The 16,086-nt window shown below is 44.4% G+C and overlaps 1 protein-coding gene across 2 annotated transcripts in view; it reads right to left on the reverse strand.

Annotated features, from left to right (window-relative positions):
* Positions 1-2,701: 2,701 nt before the first annotated feature.
* eipr1 (EARP complex and GARP complex interacting protein 1) overlaps positions 2,702-16,086 on the reverse strand; it is a 79,051-nt gene continuing 65,666 nt past the window's right edge. Inside the window, exons 8-10 of one of the 2 annotated variants that reach the window (XM_014210324.1) lie at positions 12,520-12,687; positions 6,307-6,474; positions 2,702-3,245 (exon numbers count right to left, since the gene is read on the reverse strand). In XM_014210324.1, the coding sequence (XP_014065799.1) occupies positions 3,071-3,245; positions 6,307-6,474; positions 12,520-12,687 (511 nt within the window). In that variant the 3' untranslated portion in view covers positions 2,702-3,070. The remainder of the gene's footprint in view (positions 3,246-6,306; positions 6,475-12,519; positions 12,688-16,086) is intronic. The other variant, XM_045723415.2, reaches the window with a different exon arrangement.

Raw genomic sequence — 16,086 nt, forward strand, 5'->3', positions numbered from 1 at the left:
GTAGACCGACACATCTCAATTACATGTAAACTGGGGACACCATAAGAAATGTATCTTGATTCACCCAGGTTATTTTCAAGAGATACTTGACCCTTTTAACCAACAACAAACCTCAGGGTTTGTACAGTAACATAACGCATCTAGAGTTCACATGTAAAGTATGTAATTGACTATTTGCTGTTCTCAATAAAACACTGAAGACAACTCCTTTTAAAACCTTTTGTAAATCTCTTCCTTGCCCATCCAGTGGATACAGTCTCTGCCAGTCACCTGTGATATCAACCATGACGCCATCTTGGATTGGAGATCCGGGTTCTTGACTTGAAGATGCTCGTCACCACCGCTGACAGGTACACTACACTAGGGGTCATGTGACTGTGTGACACAGACGATAGTTGGCAGTCGTGCCGGGCAAAACAGTTGAACTCTGGGAGCTCGATGTGAGAACAAGACCTTTCCCACGGCTGTTTCCCCAGATATTTAAAGCACAGTCAACAGCCCAAAAACACCCTCGCCGCTCCTGATTCACACTGGAATCACATGTTGTTTTTACAGTAGAGCAGAGCTGGGCGCAGGGCTGGGAAGTAATGTGGTGTAGCCTGTGGATATCAAAACAGTGGTACAGAGCACAGCAGCAGAGTATTTCAGTCATCTGCATTGTCAGCAGTCCTCTTCTGTCTCCAGAGGTGAACATTGTATACTGAATATCAATGCATCATGCTTAGTTTAATCTGCTAATATTAAATCAAATCAAATTGTATTTGTCACATGCGCCGAATACAACTGTTGTAGACCTTACAGTGAAATGCTTCCTTACAAGCTTTTAACCAACTATGCAGTTAAGAAAAATAAGAGTTAAGAAAATATTTACTAAATAAACTGAAGTAAAAAAAGAATAGAGTAATAATAAAATTAAACAATGAGGGTATATACAGGGGGCACCGGTACGAGTGAACGTGCGGGGGTACAGGTTAGTCGAGGTAATTGAGGTAATATTACATGTAGGTAGGGGTGACTATGCATAGATAATAAACAGCGAGTAGCATTACTGTGAATGTATTAATAGGAAGGCAACTGATCAGGTGAAGGCGTCAATCAGGACTCAGGAGGCACATATTCGGATGCTTGTTAGAACATAAACATATCTGCATTTGTGATGGAGATAGTTGAATTATTGTAATATTGATCTGTCATCCAACTATCAATGCCTATCCAACCGTCTGGCCATCCATGTTTGACCCATCTATGTTTGTGTCTTTCTGTCCCTAGCATGCAGCCTTCCACACAGTCAACAGCATACACAGAGACCATACACGCACACGCATGCACACACACACACGCGTAGTGAGTCCTCAAGGAATAGAACGAACATGCAACATGCCACATGGCTGCAAGCTTGTCACACCACCAGCATCTTAGTCAAAAGAGGGAACAGAGGGATGTGGTGTGTGTGCGTTTCTAATTGGGTGACAACTGACAAGCATCACAATCTCAAATTAAAGACAGGATAGAGGGAGGGTTTGGGGAAGATTATGTTTTCAGCTCCTAAACCACATTAGACCCACGCCCCAATCCCCTTTTCAATAATTCACTGAGCTATAATGAGGGTTGTGGATGTGAGCTGCCTTCCAGAGGAGGGGAAGGGTGCTAGTCTGCATTCAAGCCCTGGGTGCCAACCTGGGCATGGTTAATGAAGACCCACAGCCTCTCATGGTTCTCTTGGCACCATGGAGCTCTGCCTGGAGAAGGAGCCCTGAGCAGAGTCAAGCTGCAATTAAAAAGGCTGTCAGTGGATCTAAAGAAGGCTACCACTGTCACTACAGACCAACGTCAACACACACTGTACAGGAAGACAGGGACGGGGGAGACAGAGGGTATGGGAGGAGGAGAACAGAGGGGATGATATATGAGGAAGAGGAAAACGGGTATTAGTGAGGAGGGAGGTGTAGGAAGAGAAGAAAAGATCAGGAGAGGGTTTGGGGAGGGAGGGGTGATTTTCCGAGCTACCTCCTGGCTTCAACCTGTCATCTAGAAACCATAGTGCCCTGGATACACCTCCTGTCATTCCCCAGGGTGAGGCTGCCATTGAGGCATGCAAGGAATCACCAGTCTCTGACTAGGCTACCTATGGTCTCCCAGTCTCTGACTAGACTACCTATGGGCTCCCAGTCTCTGACTAGACAACTTACGGGCTCCCAGTCTCTGACTAGACTACCTATGGGCTCCCAGTCTCTGACTAGACAACCTACGGGCTCCCAGTCTCTGACTAGACTACCTATGGGCTCCCAGTCTCTGACTAGACAACCTACGGGCTCCCAGTCTCTGACTAGACTACCTATGGGCTCCCAGTCTCTGACTAGACAACCTACGGGCTCCCAGTCTCTGACTAGACTACCTATGGGCTCCCAGTCTCTGACTAGACTACCTATGGGCTCCCAGTCTCTGACTAGACTACCTATGGGCTCCCAGTCTCTGACTAGACAACCTACGGGCTCCCAGTCTCTGACTAGACTACCTATGGGCTCCCCAGTCTCTGACTAGACAACCTATGGGCTCCCAGTCTCTGACTAGGCTACCTATGGGCTCCCAGTCTCTGACTAGGCTACCTATGGGCTCCCAGTCAAATAAGAGAAAAGCCTTCAGAAGATTCCCAAAAGCTCAGTAAAGTAACTGTTCACTAAAAATAAAAAACAAAATCCAGTTGACATAAATAGAATTTAATTGACAATATACAGAACAGATATACAGCAGTTTTTCCATTGTATTTTCTCTGTCCTAGCAAACATACAGTCATCTGCATCATTAATGGGAATGTGTAGCGTAATCAGTTATTTTGTAGAAAGGGTGAGGGAGAGAAAAAGAAAATGAGAGAGAGAAAGAGAGAGACAGCGAGAGAGAGAGAGATGGAGAGTGAGAAAAAAAGAGAGAGTTTGTGTGCAGGGTCTGCCGAGTGTGGCTCCCCAGATGGCTGTCGGACACGGTCGGCTCCCCTCCTCATCGCTCCTCCTTCCTCGCCCTCTTCTCTGTCACTGTGTGATGAGTCCAGTCGTCGGTCCAGTGTGTGGTCTGTCTAGAGCAGGATATGGTATTTGAGTGCGCGGGGGACCCTGTTGATGACCAGTCTGCCATCGTAGCTGAGAGAGGCAAAGAGCCATGGGTCTGCTGAGGACCACTCTACTGCGTACACACTGTCCTCATGCTCCTCATAGGTAGAGATGATACTGTCCTGCAGGGGCTCCTTGCTCCTAGAACACACACATGTACACAAACACACACCGATTCACACACAAATTCATGCACACACAGTGTGAAAAGGGAGTTGAATAGGGAGAGTTTTTATTTTTGAGACAGTAGATCAGCTTTAATACTGCAGACAGATAGTAGCTTCCATCAACGCAATAGTCTGCATCATTTCCAATCCCCAAAATACAGTGCATTCGGAAAGTTTTCAGACCCATTCACTTGACACATTTTGTTAAATTACAGCCTTATTCAAAATAGATTAAATATAATTTGTTTTCATCATCCCACACACAACACCTCATAATGACAAAGCGAAAACATTTTATTTTTTGCAATTTGAACTCAGGTGCATCCTGTTTCCACTGATCATCCTTGAGATGTTTCTACAACTTGAATGGAGTCCACCTGTGGTAAATTCAATTGATTGGACATGATTTGGAAAGAACACACCTGTCTATATAAGGTCCCACAGTTGACAGTGCATGTCAGAGCAAAAACCAAACACAGGATTGTGTCGAGGCACAGATCTGGGGAAGGGTACCAAAACATTTCTGCAGCATTGAAGGTCCCCAAGAACACAGTGGCTTCCATCATTCTTAAATGGAAGAAGTTTGAAACCACCAAGACTCTTCCTAGAGCTGGCCACCCAGCCAAACTGAGCAATCGGGGGAGAAGGGCCTTGATCGGGGAGGTGACCAAGAACCCAATGGTCACTCTGACAGAGCTCTAGAGTTCCTCTGTGGAGATGGGAGAACCTTCCAAAAGGACAACCATCTCTGCAGCACTCCACCAATCAGGCATTTATGGTAGAGAGGCCAGATGGAAGCCATTCCTCAGTAAAAGGCACATGTCAGCCTGCTTTTGTTTGCCAAAAGGCACCTAAAGGACTCTCAGACCATGAGAAACAAGATTCTCTGGTCTGATGAAACCAAGATTGAACTCTTAAGCCTGAATGCCAAGCGCCACGTCTGGAGGAAACCTGGCACCATCCCTACGGTAAAGCATGGTGGTGGCAGCATCATGCTGTGGGGATGTTTTTCAGCAGCAGGGACTGTTGTTCTGGGATTGATTTGCACTTTTCGCACAAAAGTACGTTCATCTCTAGGAGACAGAATGCGTCTCCTTCCTGAGCTGTATGACGGCTGCGTGGTCCAATGGTGTTTATACTTACGTACTATTGTTTGTACAGATGAACGTGTTACTTCAATCGTTTTGGAAATTGCTCCCAAGGATGAACCAGACTTGTGGAGGTCTACAACTTTTTTTCTAAGGTCTTGGCTGATTTCTTTTGATTTTCCCATGATGTCAAGCGAAGAGGCACTGAGTTTGAAGGTAGACCTTGAAATACATCCACAGGTACGTATCCAACTGACTCAAATTATGTCAATTAGCCTATCAGAAGCTTCTAAAGCCATGACATAATTTTCTGGAATTTACCAAGCTGTTTAAAGGCCCAGTCAACTTAGTGTATGTAAACTTCTGACCCACTGGAATTGTGATACAGTGAATTATAAGTGAAATAATCTGTCTGTAAACAATTGTTGGAAAATTTACTCCGGTCATGCACAAAGTAGATGTCCTAACCGACTTGCCAAAACTATAGTTTGTTAACAAGAAATTTGTGGAGTGGTTGAAAAACTAGTTTTAATGACTCCAACCTAAGTGTATGTAAATGTCTGACTTCAACTGTAGTATACACATTTTACGGACTCAGTATATTTGACATTAGTTATCTTGTTGTTTTTAGTCCACCCTTCAGCTACACTAAACCCCTCCCTTCTATCTCTGGACACCATCCAATTTTGATTTCTATTTGGACAAGGCTACAGACACAAACACACACACACACAAAAGGTCTAGTTACATTACTCATAACCTCCACTCATAGTCTCTGTGTTTCTGTTCAAGGCCGGGTTGTGATAACACCAGGTACAGTACTCCTCTACCCTGGCTTCCTTTACACACAATAGGCTATTTATTGCACTCTCAGAAAAAAAAGGTATTGTTCCCTGGGGTACAAAAAGATCTAAATACACAATGTACCTTCAGAGGTGCACATAAGAATCTCACATGATACTGTTCAGTACCTTTCAGGGTACATGTGTGGATAGTATAATGGTACATTATTTTTGTACTCAATATTTTAAATATGAAGGTACAATCATTGGAGGTGTGGCTTCGTGGGGGTGTCGCTTTCAGTTAGTTATTTTTGGCCACCTGGGAGTGGAAGTGTTGGACCAGTTTAAGTGGTCTATGGCAGTGTTAATTAAAGTTTGAGCATGTCCGCTGCCAGTTATGGAGTCTTTATAAAGGCTTACATAAGAGTATATGACAATAAAGATCTGTAATTAATATTGCAGCGAGCTCAACGCAATATTGGGGGACCTAGTCAAGAGGTTGGCGTAATGGTTAAGGTGTTTGACAGTCGCTGGACCCTGGTTCCAGTCCCGGTCGGGGCTACTGAAATTGCTACATTGGTGTCAGAAGTGAGATGGCGAAGATGTGTGTACAAGTGAGGGACTTGATATAGAGAAAAGGAAAACATTTTGCCACTTAAAAGCAACAAACGGTGGTACCCTAAAAAGGTAAACACCTTTTGGCTCTTTTAATGTACAAACTGCAAGAGGACAATAATGCACTTCTAACTAATGGTACAATGGACGTAACTACTACAGTGACAAGCGTTTGTACCCCTTTAAGTATAATTTGGTTACTTTTTTTCTGAGAGAGTGCATGCTATTCACAATGTGTAGTGACAGTTATTTGGCACAGAAATGGAACCATCACAAAATAGGGCACAGAATAGGTGAAGTTCAAGACCAGAGAACTAGAATCAGAGCACGAACTCTAGATTGAATTGATAAAATATTCATAATGATTAGTAACTGTTGTGTTGAAAATCCGATGAAAGATTATGACAGTGGACAGTTATGGTTGAGATTGGTCCAGTATGGCTATAAGGGGGGGGACAGGTCTGGACAAATATGTCAGAAAGTGGACAGTGTTGACAGTCATGACTAAGTGGACAGATATGTCATAGAGGTTTTGACTTAGTGTCCATACTTCTCGTCCTGGTGGTTGTCCTCTCCGTCGCTGAGGTCATCGTCGTCCACCAGGTGACCGAAGGGCTCGGAGGAGATGGACACCATGTTGGACAGAATCACCCTGCTGTCACTGCTGCCGGTCAGCACCAGCTGATCATGAGAGTGGTTGTAGCGAACGCTCCACACCCTGGGTGGTGGGCACACACACACACACACACACACACACACACACACACACACACAAAGAGAATCAGTGAATGGGTGTTTTTAATCCATCTATATATCCTCTCTTTCCTTTTGTCTCTTATCCTTTTGGCTCCTCAGTCCATGTACATGTGTGGTAATTGAGATGGATCTGGGCATTGTTTCCCTGCTGCTTAGTTTGTACCGCCGTGAGGTGTTGTGTAATTATGGTTAGTTAATAAAGGTAATCATTCTGTAAACTCCTAAGCCGTCTCTCTCCTGCACTCTTTTCCTTCTTTCACTTGCTGTCCTTCCCTCCCAATCACTATATCCTCTCTCTCTATCTCTGTCTCTCTCTCACAGCCTAGGGCAGAGCTCAGTGGTGGAGCTCCTCATAGAGAGGGATTGAAGGATAACTGGGCTGTTGACATAAAATCTGGCTCAGCGCACCCTTTCCCTGCGTTCGGCTAATCTTCTTCCCTCCTGAAAAATAGTTCCTAATACCCAGAGCCCCGAGGCCCTCGGAGCACTGCTCAGAAATCACACACTGTAGCCTACTATCAGAATGGGATCACATCTACATTGCTCTGGATACATTTGGCCAGTCTACTGTATGTATGTATGACAGTGAGGGAAAAAAGTATTTGAACTCGGCTGATTTTGTACATTTGCCCACTGACAAAGAAATTATCAGTCTATAATTTTAATGGAAGGTTCATTTGAACAGTGAGAGACAGAATAACAACAAAAAAATCCAGAAAAACGCATGTCAAAAATGTTATAAATTGATTTGCATTTTAATGAGGGAAATAAGTATTTGACCCCCTCTCAATCAGAAAGATTTCTGGCTCCCAGGTGTCTTTTATACAGGTAATGAGCTGAGATTAGGAGCGCACTCTTAAAGGGAGTGCTCCTAATCTCAGCTTGTTACCTGTATAAAAGACACCTGTCCACAGAAGCAATCAATCAATCAGATTCCAAACTCTCCACCATGGCCAAGACCAAAGAGCTCTCCAACGATGTCAGGGACAAGATTGTAGACCTACACAAGGCTGGAATGGGCTACAAGACCATCGCCAAGTAGCTTGGTGAGAAGGTGACAACAGTTGGTGCGATTATTCGCAAATGGAAGAAACACAAAAGAACTGTCAATCTCCCTCGGCCAACTTTTTTCCCTCACTGTATGTAATGTAATGCATGCATGCATGTATGCATGCATGCATGTATGTATGTATGTATGTATGTATGTATGTATGTATGTATGTATGTATGTATGTATGTATGTATGTGTGTGGTTTGGGGAGTGAGAGGGGTTGTAGGGTGGATGTGTGTTTGTGTGTGTGTACAGTAATGCAATGTACTTAATCTCAGAATGTATGTTAGTAGCAGCAACAAAGTTCTCCACAGTGATTATCTATTCAGTTCACACCAGAGAGAGAAAGAGAGACAGAGCATGTCTGTACACACACACACACACACACACACACACACACACCTGAATACTGCAGTGCACTGTGTTCAGCTACTTACATAGCCCTGAGCACTGCAGCTCATCACAGAATAGCTACAGTAACCCACACCTGAACACAGCAGTGCAATGTACTTAACCATCACTGAATGTATGTTTGTAGCAGCAACAAACTTCTCGTCATACAGTAACAACACACACATTGTGACAGGGTCAGTACAAAATAAGCTAAAAGCATACGTATATCAGTGGAATATGACTGTTTTGCAAACTGAGGCTAATTGGTAGGAATGTTGTTCATGTTCTCAAATCAAATTGTATTGGTCACATACACATGGTTAGCAGATGTTAATGCGAGTGTAGCGAAATGCTTGTGCTTCTAGTTCCGACCATGCAGTAATATCTAACAAGTAATCTAACCTAACAATTTCACAACAACTACCTTATACACACAAGTGTAAAGGAATGAATAAGAATATGTACATAAAAGTATATGAATGATTGATGGCTGAACGGCATAGGCAAGATGCAGTAGATGGTATAGAGTACAGTATATACATATGAGATGAGTAATGTAGGGTATGTAAACATTATATAAAGTGGCATTGTTTAAAGTGGCTAGTGATACATTTATTACATACATTTTTCCATTATTTAAGTGGCTAGAGTTGAGTCAGTATGTTGGCAGCAGCCACTCAACGTTAGTGATGGCTGTTTAACAGTCTGATGGCCTTCAGATAGAAGCTGTTTTTCAGTCTCTCGGTCCCCACTTTGATGCACCTGTACTGACCTCGCCTTCTAGAAGATAGCGGGGTGATCAGGCAGTGGCTCGGGTGGTTGTTGTCCTTGATTATCTTTTTGGCCATCCTGTGACATCGGGTGGTGTAGGTGTCCTGGAGGGCAAGTAAAACTTTCCACCCTCTCCACTACTGTCCCGTCAATGTACATAGGGGGCTGCTCCCACTGCTGTTTCCTGAAGTCCACGATCATCTCCTTTGTTTTGCTGACATTGAGTGTGAGGTTATTTTCCTGACACCACACTCCAAGGGCCCTCACCTCCTCCCTGTAGGCCGTCTCGTCGTTGTTGGTAATCAAGCCTACCACTGTAGTGTCGTCTGCAAACTCGATGATTGAGTTGGAGGCGTGCATGGCCACGCAGTCGTGGGTGAACAGGGAGTACAGGAGAGGGCTGAGAACGCACCCTTGTGGGGCCCCAGTGTTGAGAGTCATCGGGGTGGAGATGTTGTTACCTACCCTCACCATCTGGGGGCGGCCCGTCAGGAAGTCCAGGACCCAGTTGAACAGGGCGGGGTCGAGACCCAGGGTCTTGAGCTTAAGGACGAGTTTGGAGGGTACTATGGTGTTAAATGCTGAGCTGTAGTCGATGAACAGCATTCTTTCATAGGTATTCCTCTTGTCCAGATGGGTTAAGGCAGTGTGCAGTGTGATTGCGTCGTCTGTGGACCTATTGGGGCGGTAAGCAAATTGGAGTGGGTCTAGGGTGTCAGGTAAGGTGGAGGTGATATGGTCCTTGACTAGTCTCTCAAATCACTTCATGATGACGGAAGTGAGTGCTACGGGGCGGTAGTCATTTAGCTCAGTTACCATAGCTTTCTTGGGAACAGGAACAATGGTGGGCCTCTTGAAGCATGTGGGAACAGCAGACTGGGATAAGCATTGATTGAATATGTCCGTAAACACAGCAGCCAGCTGGTCTGCGCATGCTCTGAGGACGCGTCTGGGGATGCCGTCTGGGCCTGCAACCTAGTGAGGGTTAACATGTTTAAATGTTTTACTCACGTTGGCTGCAGTGAAGGAGAGCCTGCAGGTTTTGGTAGCGGGCTGTGTCAGTGGCACTGTTTTGTCCTCAAAGCGAGCAAAGAAGTTGTTTAGTCTGTCTGGGAGCAAGACATGGTGGTCCGCGACGGGGCTGGTTTTTCTTTTGTAGTCCGTGATTGACAGTAGACCCTGCCACATACCTCTCGTGTCTGAGCCGCTGAATTGCGACTCTACTTTGTCTCTATACTGACACTTAGCTTGTTTGATTGCCTTCCGGAGGGAATAGCTACACTGTTTGTATTTGGTCATGTTTCCGGTCACCTTGCCCTGATTAAAAGCAGTGGTTCGCGCTTTCAGTTTTGCGCGAATGCTGCCATCAATCCACGGTTTCTGGTTGGGGAATGTTTTAATAGACGCTGTGGGTACAACATCACCGATGCACTTGCTAATAAACTTGCTCACCGAATCAGCGTATTCATCAATGTTGTTGTTTGACGCTATGCAGAACATATCCCAGTCCACGTGATCGAAGCAATCTTGAAGCGTGGAATCCGATTGGTCGGACCAGCGTTGAACAATGCTGGTCCGAACAATGCTGGAACATGTCTCGAGTGAGCCATGTTTCTGTGAAACAAAGAACGTTACAGTCTCTGATGTCTCTCTGGAAGGCAACCCTTGCTCGGATTTCGTCTACCTTGTTGTCAAGAGACTGGACATTGGCGAGTAGTATGCTCGGGAGTGGTGCGCGATGTGCCCGTCTACGGAGCCTGACCAGAAGACCGCTCCGTCTGCCCTTTCTACGGCGCCGTTGTTTTGGGTCGCCGGCTGGGATCCGATCCAATGTCCTGGGTGGTGGGCCAAACAGAGGATCCGCTTCGGGAAAGTCGTATTCCTGGTCGTAATATTGGTGAGTTGACGTTGGTTTTATCCAATAGTTCCTACCGACTGTATGTAATAAAACCTAAGATTTCCTGGGGTAACAATGTAAGAAATAACACATAAAAAAATTAAAATACTGCATTGTTTCCTAGGAACGCAAAGCGAGGCAGCCATGTCTGTCGGCGCCAGAGGTATAGCTGTTCTGTTGGTTGTGCAAAGATGGGGTTTGAGGCTATAAGTACAATGGTACAGTTGAAGTCGGAAGTTTACATACACTTAGGCTGGAGTCATTAAAACTCGTTTTTCAACCACTCCACAAATGTCTTGTTAACAAACTAGTTTTGGCAAGTCGGTTGGGACATCTACTTTGTGCATGACACAAGTCATTTTTCCAACAATTGTTTACAGACAGATTATTTCACTTATAATTCACTGTATCACAATTCCAGTGGGTCAGAAGTTTACATACACCAAGTTGACTGTGCCTTTAAACAGCTTGGAAAATTCCAGAAAATTATGTCATGGCTTTAGAAGCTTTTGATAGGCTAATTGACATCATTTGAGTCAATTGGAGGTGTACCTGTGGATGTATTTCAAGGCCTACCTTCAAACTCAGTACCTCTTTGCTTGACATCATGGGAAAATCAAAAGAAATCAGCAAAATAAATTTGCCCTCCACAAGTCTGGTTCATCCTTGGGAGCAATTTCCAAACGCCTGAAGGTACCACGTTCATCTGTACAAACAATAGTACGCAAGTATAAACACCATGGGACCACACAGCCGTCATACAGCTCAGGAAGGAGACGCGTTCTCTCCTAGAGATGAACGTATTCTGGTGCGAAAAGTGCAAATCAATCCCAGAACAGCAGCAAAGGACCTTGTGAAGATTCTGGAGGAAACAGGTACAAAAGTATCTATATCCACAGTAAAACGAGTCCTATATCGACATAACATGAAAGGCCGCTCAGCAAGGAAGAAGCCACTGCTCCAAAACCGCCAGAAAAAAGCCAGACTACGGTTTGAAACTGCACATGGGGACAAAGATCATACTTTTTGGAGAAATGTCCTCTGGTCTGATGAAACAAAAATGGAACTGTTTGGCTATAATGACCATCGTTATGTTTGGAGGAAAAAGGGGGATGCTTGCAAGCTGAAGAACACCATCCCAACCGTGAAGCACGGGGTGGCAGCATAATGTTGTGGGGGTGCTTTGCTGTAGGAGAGACTTGTGAACTTCACAAAATAGATGGCAACATGAGGACGGAAAATGATGTGGATATATTGAAGCAACGTCTCAAGACATCAGTCAGGAAGTTAAAGCTTGGTCGCAAATGGGTCTTCCAAATGGACAACGACCCCAAGCATACTTCCAAAGTTGTGGCAAAATGGCTTAAGGACAAAGTCAAGGTATTGGAGTGGCCATCACAAAGCCCTGACCTCAATCCCATAGAAAATTTGTGGGCAGAACTGAAAAAGCATGTGCGAGCAAGGAGGCCTACAAACCTGACTCAGTTACACCAGCTCTGTCAGGAGTAATGGGACAAAATTCACCAAATGTATTGTGGGAAGCTTGTGGAAGGCTACCTGAAACGTTTGACCCAAATTAAACAATTTAAAGGCAATGCTACCAAATACTAATTTAGTGTATGTAAACTTCTGACCCACTGGGAATGTGATGAAAGAAATAAAAGCTGAAATAAATAATTCTCTACTATTATTCTGACATTTCACATTCTTAAAATAAAGTGGTGATCTTAACTGACCTAAGACAGGGAATTTTTACTAGGATTAAATGTCAGGAATTGTGAAAAACTGAGTGTAAATGTATTTGGCTAAGGTGTATGTAAACTTCTGACTTCAACTGTATATCTACTGTGTGTGTGTGTGTTTGTGCGTGCATGTCCAGTGTGACAGGTGCCCACCAGTGAGAGTGCTCCTCCAGGCTCTTGACTGGCTCATTGATGTTTCTCACGTCCCAAAATTTGACCTTGCAGTCGTCCCCACAGCTGGCCAGGTAGTACTGTTTGTTGGGATTGAAATCAAGGTCTCGAACAAGCTGCCCATGAGCATTCTCTATACAGTAGATCTGACTGGAAAAGAGAGTGAAAGGGGGGAGGAGAGGGGGAATGAGAGAGAGAGATGGCAGAGAAGTGGGTGAGAAGGGTGAGAAAAAAAGGGGAATGATGTGAGAGAGAGAAAGAGAGAGTGAACGCCACAGCAACCCTGATGACATAAATCATGGAGAGAAGCGTGTAGTGGTACTCTACTCTAGGTGAAGGCCAGACCATATTTCCTGTCCTATAAAAGCCTGACGTGTAATAAAGCCAGGAGTCACAACCACACACGGCCTTGGCTTCCTGATCCTGCTCGTCCCGGCTGGGGAGAGGTCAGTGTTAAGGCACGAGGAAAGAAATGAGAGAGCAAAGAAGAGAGGAGACTTTTCCGCTTCAGATTATGTTCATGTTGTAAACCTACTCTCTTCTCTACTCCTCCACAGGACCCTGTACCCTTCCTCTCATCTCCTCTTCTGTCCTCTCCTCCCCTTCCCCAGTCCTTCCTACCTCTCATCCGCTCTTTTCCCCACTCCACCCCGCCGATCATCTTCCCTCCCTCTCCTGCTGTGATGACTGAAGAGGAACCAGGGCGTTCTATTGAACAGCGTTAGACCCAGTGTTCTCTGCTCCCCGCTCTCCTCCACCAGACACCATCTAGCCTGCTGATCTCATTATACAAATAACATGCTAATTAAAAATCTAATTAAAAAGGGAGGGAAAAGAAAATAACCTGAGGGATTCAATGAGATCAGAATGATGGTCTGTATGGCTCTATGACTATATGGTTTGTAAGGTTCTGCCACCGGACCTCAGCAAACTGGATGAGACCAGACTGGGACTTCACAGAGGGTCCAGACACTGGCAGCAGCTCCTTCCTCTAACCAAACAAAATTACAACATTCTTTAATCTTGTGACTTTAAAATGACTTGAGTGTGTGGAGTCACTTTGCTGTCGAGTGCACAATCTGCTCACCATTGACTGCCTCGGCATGACCTCTGGCCAGGGGTTTGACAGTGTGTGTGTGTGTGTGCTGTGTCGTAAACTCTGTCCTCCATGGAATAGGACGCGCGGGGGAAATGGAGCAGGAAATTGGGTTAGTTTCGGTGATTCCAGAATGCTTCTGAGCACCCCACTCTACTCCCTCCACTCGGCAAATATGAAATGGGGATCCTGAGCAAAGCCTGGCTGGAACCCTCCTCACAAAGTATTAAGGATTATATGCCTTCCTAGCCTAAGCCTGCGGACACAGTGAAACCAAATCGAAACTCATCCTCCTTTACGTCAGTGAGGGCCAGAACAATCTACAACACACACACACACACACACAGTAAAGGTGTTACCATGAATTTGACAGTAATTTACAGGCAGCTCTGTGGCAAGTAAAATTCTGTATTTAATATTAGTACACAGGGGCAAAACTTTCACTGGGATGGGGCGGGGGTCCTGTCACCCCCACATTCTGAAATTGCATTTTTGTCACCCCCGGTTTTATCATTGCCCTGTGATATAACAAAAAGCGTCATCGGTGTGTGTAAGGACCATGCGGACGTCTCAGAGCAGAGCGGTCAGCCGGCTAGATTTAGGACCGCCCGGACACCACCACAGAGCGTTTGGGCAGGCTGTGGGAAGGCAATGCTTCTGAAAGGCTGGCTTAGAACTGGCAAGGGACAGTTGAACAGATGCAGCTGCTGACGGTGTGTATGTGTTGCACTCCTTCTCTGAGTTGTAAAAGCAAGCAGTGCAGATACTGGCTACCCTTTAGTTGACTGATATTAGCTAATGTTTCATCCGCTCTCAACTGAGTCAAATGAATTTAGCCAGTTCAGCTCTAGCCATCTGTCAGATGGCGATATGAGGTAGCTATTATTATAGCACTATCTAACAGCTGTTGTGTGTATGGAAATGTTGTTTTGTAACCTTTGTTTTGTCCCGTTTCAACAGTAAATTCATTTGGCTAGCTTCCGCCAGTTGATGTACCGGCGTGAGAGAGCTTGCCAAAATTATTATTTTTGCCTCAATCACACTAAACCTGCATCAAACAAGACGAAACCAGCGGCCAAACGATTGAGTACCGATATTCTGATGTTTTTTCAGTGCAATGTGAGATTTTATTATTCAGTATAGCAATGTAACGTTATTGATCTGTCAGTTTCTCGAGCTAATTCGCTACTTTTCACACTGATATAGTAATAAACAGCTCTACAGGCTTCACTGTCAAGCTGCACAGTCAGTACACAACACTATGCTCATCATGTCTTAGCAGGATCAGATGGTGACAGGTGTTCGTCCCTGCAGGGTCAGACAGCCAGGGAAGACCAGTCCACGAAGCTCAGGTGAATTTTGCAGTATATTATAACAATATCAGTGAATGGAGAAAAAGTTCCATCTTGAGTTGATCGGTAGGTCTACAGTAGCTACATGACAGAAGCTTAAGTTTAAAGCCACAGTCTGGGATCTGGGAATAATGGTCATTTCAATTATTGAACCATTGATTCTATGCTTGAATAATATTCATGTGTACACCAAGGTTATTCTTTGTCATGCCTGCCTCAGCAGGATCAGATGGTGACAGGGATCTGTACATAAAGTGCCAATGAGAGTGGTTATGGTAGACATGTTGGTCCTCAATGGCTAGTGGTAAAATACATACAATTAACAATTATGGAATAGGCAGCGCAAGCATATTAAAACTGCAGAAGATGATTTTGTACAGTTGTATGCTTGCCCTACCTTTTCCATTGTAGCTACCCTACCCTACCCATTCACTATAACTTGTACTTGCAAAATGTCAACTAAATACAACTATTGAACCATTATATTATCAAAGAATAGAATCAATGTATAAATGCCCCACAAGCATAGCACAACCGTCTTACACTATCATAACCCAAAATATTATGTAGTTTAGGCCATATTTAAAACTATCATGTGTGTGAAATGGACTGTCAGTCTTGCATCTAGAATGCAGTCTATGCTTTTGAGATTAGTTATATTTGAAGTACTTTATATTGGGGGGTTGTGGGCTTCACTGTTATGGCACACAGACAGTACACCAGACAGTAATCACTTGTCATGCCTCATCTTAGGATGGTGACCAGATGATGATAGGGGTCCCAGCAGGGTCAGGCAGCCAGGGAAGACAAGTCTCTTATGGAGCAGAGGTGAATATAATAATATGATTAGTATCAGTGAATTAAACTACTCTCCTTAGTGTTTTCAGTAGTTCCTAATAATCAAACATACAGTCTCATTTGATTGTAAGGTATATAACTTGTGAAGACATCAGTGGTGTAGTGGAAACCTTACCCACCCATTTCATTTTTTAGATGCATGTACAAAGTTATTAGGAAGGTTCAGAATATATGTGAAACATCACAACACAGTTAAAAAACATATGTCACATGGAAATCATAAAAGAGCAGTTTACGGAGATT

Source organism: Salmo salar, chromosome 09, assembly GCF_965601325.2.
Source record: "Salmo salar chromosome 09, fSalSal1, whole genome shotgun sequence".
Lineage (NCBI taxonomy): Eukaryota > Metazoa > Chordata > Actinopteri > Salmoniformes > Salmonidae > Salmo > Salmo salar.